General features: G+C 38.4%; 1 protein-coding gene across 8 annotated transcripts in view; it reads left to right on the forward strand.

Moving 5' to 3' along the window:
• mast4 (microtubule associated serine/threonine kinase family member 4) overlaps window positions 1–6,000 on the forward strand; it is a 170,279-nt gene that overhangs the window by 138,637 nt on the left and 25,642 nt on the right. For all 8 annotated transcript variants that reach the window (XM_079814506.1, XM_079814507.1, XM_079814512.1 and 5 more), the window contains 8 exons: window positions 3–212; window positions 375–476; window positions 681–813; window positions 3,810–3,877; window positions 4,334–4,425; window positions 4,635–4,843; window positions 5,555–5,693; window positions 5,991–6,000. The exon at window positions 5,991–6,000 is cut by the window's right edge and continues 123 nt beyond it. In XM_079814506.1, the coding sequence (XP_079670632.1) occupies window positions 3–212; window positions 375–476; window positions 681–813; window positions 3,810–3,877; window positions 4,334–4,425; window positions 4,635–4,843; window positions 5,555–5,693; window positions 5,991–6,000 (963 nt within the window). The remainder of the gene's footprint in view (window positions 1–2; window positions 213–374; window positions 477–680; window positions 814–3,809; window positions 3,878–4,333; window positions 4,426–4,634; window positions 4,844–5,554; window positions 5,694–5,990) is intronic.

Genomic DNA, 6,000 nt, shown 5'->3' on the forward strand with positions numbered 1-6,000 from the left:
AGGCCACAGCTCAGATGGAGGAGCGCATCAAGGAGATCATTCAAAGCAACTCCCCTGAGAACGTCTTGCCTCTGGCTGATGGCGTCCTCAGCTTCGCACACCACCAGATCATTGAGCTGGCCAGAGACTGCCTGGAAAAGTCCCGTCTTGGTCTCATTACCTCACGATACTTCTGTGAGCTCACAGATAAACTGGAAAGGCTCTTTCAGGAGGTAAATTATGCCTTCAGAGACATTGATTTGTTCACTAACTTTCTATTTTTAAAATACTTTTCCCTTTGTGTAGTCTTCCATTTAGAATGTGTTTCTGATCAATGTGTTCATTGATGCATGCATATTGATGGCCACTTGTGATGTTCTGTTACTGTAATGCAGTCGACGGAGCGATCAGAGAGTGCAGAGGTGACCTTTATCAAGGAGCTGGTAAAGAAAATTCTCATCGTCATTGCCAGGCCTGCGCGACTCCTTGAATGTCTGGTAGGTTATCTACAAAAGTTCCTCAACAATATTATAGTCTGGCCCAATCAGCCTTGTGACTTCAGAATGCTGTTGCTTCAGTTAATTTTCAGATGTTTACCAAATCAATAAGACCAAACCCTTTACTTTATGCAAGAAGTGAGATTCTATTGGTACAGTCTGGTCAAAGTCTTGTCTCAAAGATAAATACTTTCTATTTTGTAGGAGTTTGACCCTGAAGAGTTCTATCATCTCTTGGAGGCTGCAGAGGGTCATGCCAAAGAGGGCCAAGGCATCAAGACAGACATCCCACGGTACATTATCAGCCAACTTGGTCTGACAAGGGACCCACTTGAGGGTAAGAGGACCTCGATACATGGGTTTTCAGTAGTTTCGCCCTCAGACAGTGCATCAATGGGCTGTTCACAAACTGTTTGGTGCATATTGCACATAAAAATGCTAAAGAACGGGTTTGGTTTCAACCATGATTGGTTGACTACTATGAACACATTTTTTTAAACAGTACATCAGGAAATAAAGTTTTATTCATAGGCTATCAGGTTGAATGTTTCCAAGGAAGAACTAGTTGCTGAATTTCCCTCAGTTTGCATCAAAACTTTAAATAAGAGAAGATATTTTCAGAGTTTAGTGCCTCTAAAACCAGTCACTCTTTTGGGAGTTGTCATGTTTTAGTGTTTTACAACATTGAACCACAGTGATTTAATTAGGCTTTTTGTCAGCGATCAACAGAAAATACACTCACCTAAAGGATTATTAGGAACACCATACTAATACTGTGTTTGACCCTCTTTCGCCTTCAGAACTGCCTTAATTCTACGTGGCATTGATTCAACAAGGTGCTGAAAGCATTCTTTAGAAATGTTGGCCCATATTGATAGGATAGCATCTTGCAGTTGATGGAGATTTGTGGGATGCACATCCAGGGCACGAAGCTCCCGTTCCACCACATCCCAAAGATGCTCTATTAGGTTGAGATCTGGTGACTGTGGGGGCCATTTTAGTACAGTGAACTCATTGTCATGTTCAAGAAACCAATTTGAAATGATTCGAGCTTTGTGACATGGTACATTATCCTGCTGGAAGTAGCCATCAGAGAATGGGTGCATGGTGGTCATAAAGGGATGGACATGATCAGAAACAATGCTCAGGTAGGCCGTGGCATTTAAACGATGCCCAATTGGCACTAAGGGGCCTAAAATGTGCCAAGAAAACATCCCCCACAGCATTACACCACCACCAGCAGCCTGCAGAGTGGTAACGAGGCATGATGGATCCATGTTCTCATTCTGTTTACACCAAATTCTGACTCTACCATATGAATGTCTCAACAGAAATCGAGACTCATCAGACCAGGCAACATTTTTCCAGTCTTCAACTGTCCAATTTTGGTGAGCTTGTGCAAATTGTAGCCTCTTTTTCCTATTTGTAGTGGAGATGAGTGGTACCCGGTGGGGTCTTCTGCTGTTGTAGCCCATCCGCCTCAAGGTTGTGCGTGTTGTGGCTTCACAAATGCTTTACTGCATACCTCGGTTGTAACGAGTGGTTATTTCAGTCAAAGTTGCTCTTCTATCAGCTTGAATCAGTCGCCCCATTTTCCTCTGACCTCTAGCATCAACAAGGCATTTTCGCCCACAGGACTGCCACATACTGGATGTTTTTCCCTTTTCACACCATTCTTTGTAAACCCTAGAAATAGTTGTGTGTGAAAATCCCAGTAACTGAGCAGATAGTGAAATACTCAGACCGGCCCGTCTGGCACCAACAACCATGCCACACTCAAAATTGCTTAAATCACCTTTCTTTCCCATTCTGACATTCAGTTTGGAGTTCAGGAGATAGTCTTGACCAGGACCACACCCCTAAATGCATTGAAGCAACTGCCATGTGATTGGTTGATTAGATAATTACATTAATGAGAAATTGAACAGGTGTTCCTAATAATCCTTTAGGTGAGGGTATTTTATGATAAAATGAAACAATCTACAAATTGGTCAAAATGTATTAGTTATTAAATACAAAATAATATTTTGCATAAATGTTTACCCCTTCTAATCAGTATTCAATAAGTGTATGTTGTTGGGTCAGTTATGGAAATATTTTTCAGATCCACTAGTAAATTCTCAATTGGATTGAGACCTGCATTCTACTTTTTATGTTCTAGTGTTGTAAAATAAATCATGAAAAAGTCATTTTATGCACTTACTTTTGGACAAACAAAAATCCTGCACACATTTTCTACTACTTTGGTGTTATTACAATTTTCACTGCAGCACAATTATTCAAAAGAGCTACTGATTTTTTTGTACACCAGTTTATTGTGATCTGATTTCATATTTTACATTTATTTGCCCCTGAACTGACACACACGTTCATACCAGGAGGCTTTAAAGGATATAAATTTACAGCTCAAGTGGTGTATCAATGCTTTTTATATGTTCAACGTCAGGAACCTATGTGCAGCAAATATTATTTGTTTCCTGTCTTTTGGGTTTCATTTCTTGTAATGTAAGCCGAAAGCCTTGTATGAACACAACATTCTGTCACAGAGCTCTGAATTTGTACTCAAGACTATCATTATCGGTAATGAGAACAGAATACGCCCGTAGACCTTGATGCCTCTGTTTTGCCATCTCTGCCAAAGCAGTGCTGGTTACAAAGCCCTCCAAGGCTTTCTAATCCTCGGAGAACATCCAAATAATTTGTTGTGATGTTTGGAAATGGAGATAGGCAGCTGTTGTGAGGGCTTTCTGATGGGCTTAGTTCTCTTTAGAGACAGCTGAACGACCCTCCAGTTCATTACCTCCTGCTGTTCATCAGTAACTTTTGGAGCCTCCTGAGAACTGCATCACTGGGATTTGTTTAGAGTGGCAGTTTTTCAGCATAAATGTTTCATGATGTGTTTAGATTTTACTGTGGATTTACACACCATTGAACTCCATTTAGAAACCCAGGCAGTCAGCTCTACCAAGTTACTCTTTTGGAAAAAGTTTTGTTTTGACTTTTTTTTTTGTTGTCATTCTGGGTCAGAAATGTTCCCTCTAATTATGCACTAATGTTGTTCCTGCAATAATGGAAAAAACATTCTGCACAGAAGACTGGCTCACAAATATATAGTGAAAAAATGCTTTCTTGAATCAGAGCTGTAGTCAAAACATTTTGTTCAATGATTTTGAAAAAAAAAAAAAAACTCTAAAGCACCTTTTTATATTATCTATGCCACAGTAATATTGTCTTTTAAATGATCTGTTGTTATCCAGATTTTTCCATTCTTTTCATACTATAGATGCTGTGAATTTTTAGTCCAGCATCTAATTAATTGTCATTGTCTTGCAGAAATTGCCCAGTTAACTAGCTACGACAGTGGGATTGCAGAAACCCCTGAGACGGATGAGTCTGTCAGTGTAAGTACTTTTGAATACATTACCCAAGATAGCAGTGAACTACTGTAATCACAATTGTTATTAAGAAATGCATGGAATATAAAACAGATAACTAACTATGATAGAAGAGAAAACAAAGAAGTTATTAAACAAGAAAATGTTTAATTTTTGGTTACACTAGGGTTAAGGTGTCCTTGTTACAGTGTAATTACACATTTAAGTACTGAGTAATATTAGTGAACTACATGTACTTAATATAGGGTTTTGGTTTGGTTTGCATGTAATTATATATAATTTATAATTATTACTACAGTAACTACATGTAACGTGTAACGAGAACAAAATTAAATGTAAAATAAAGTTTCCTCGTTTTCTAGAATAAAATTGAATGTAAGGAAAAAATATACAAATATTATTACAGTATGAGAATGTTGATTAATTTTCTATTAAAAGACTACATAACACATATATATCTAGTCCCACAGTTTGAGTGCAGCACTACGGTCCCGGCGCAAACCCTGTGAGCTTGACTTTGAGATGATCAAACTGATCAGTAATGGGGCTTATGGGTAAGTCACAGTGAATTATTAGGTAAAATATTTAGTATTGTATACTGCATATTGTTTCACATCCTATTTTTAACAAATGGTTTGCAGTACATACAGCACAGTAAGCAAATTCCTAGTAATCATTACAAAGCATAGTCCTTTGTTACTATGTGTTAAATCACTGTACATTTGTCTGTTAATTTAATCCAAGAATGTTTTTTTCTTCACAGTGCTGTGTATTTAGTGAGACACAAAGAGACAAAACAACGCTTTGCCATGAAGAAGATAAACAAGCAGAACCTGATGCTGAGGAACCAGATCCAGCAGGCCTTTGTGGAAAGAGACATCCTGACTTTTGCTGAAAACCCTTTTGTGGTCAGCATGTACTGCTCCTTTGAGACACGCAGACATCTATGCATGGTTATGGAGTATGTTGAAGGTAAGCTGTAACACATGTACATAATAGCAGGGCTGGAGAATGTTTACTTTTGAAACTGGATTCATTATTCTGTTACTCCTAATAAAACTTAAAAAGTACATTACATCATGGGTGTCGGAACCATTGCCCACTTTTTAAGACCAATGATATTGGACCCACTTACTTTTACCGTCTCTAATTCAGCGCATGTCTGTTCACTTACTCCTAGCCAATAAACACTTTACTATTAAACACACGTTCGATGCTTTTTTTTTCTCCAGTTTTCGAATATTTTCTTAATTTTTATTGAAAATAAATGCCTTTCTGATCTGTGATGGGTCAAAACTTTCTGCCATGTGCTTTACCCCTACACTACTGCCACAGTAAAAATGTCAGTGTCTTCTGTAATTTTGTCTGTCCCAACCAGACGTTTAGTAAACAAGGTGCGTTATTTGCACTTAATGTAAATGGCATCTACTCCCATCAAATGGGGGAGCGGGTGGGGGGGTAAATAAGTGTTTGGAAAGTAAAATGAAAAGGGTTTCTTCTACCAAGTGCTTTCCCATGAACCAACAAATAAATTAGACCTTCAGATAAGCAAAACATTTAATATTTATGCAACATGTGCTGTGTAAAATACCCTTAGCCTTAGTTGGTATAAAATGTCAGATAACAAATATAAAAAGCCAGAGTTGTATGCAGCATTCATTTGCACATTTCCCATTCTGACAGGAGGGGATTGTGCTACGTTACTTAAGAACATGGGTCCTCTCCCTGTGGACATGGCCAGAATGTACTTTGCTGAGACTGTGTTAGCCCTGGAATATCTCCACAACTATGGAATCGTCCATCGAGATCTCAAACCAGACAAGTGAGCTTCTAAAAAATAAAACATTCACCATGCTGATTTAACATGCTTTCTAATGGTCAAATCTCTTTGCTGGTACAAGTAGCCAGTGGACCTGGTTTCAACCTGGAAAACCATCTTTCAGCTAGTTAGAGCATGTAGACTTCTTTGGACTGGCAACAAATCAGCTATCAGTTCTTGGCATCCTAAGCTGATATGATGAACAGTTTTTTTTTCTCAGTAGGGTTTAGCTCTGGTAATGCTAATACACAGCTAATTATTTGTTTTGATTGTCTGCCCTGTATTATTACATTACCACAGTTTGTTGGTC

Source organism: Gobio gobio, assembly GCF_949357685.1.
Source record: "Gobio gobio genome assembly, chromosome: 4".
Taxonomy (NCBI): Eukaryota; Metazoa; Chordata; class Actinopteri; order Cypriniformes; family Gobionidae; genus Gobio; species Gobio gobio.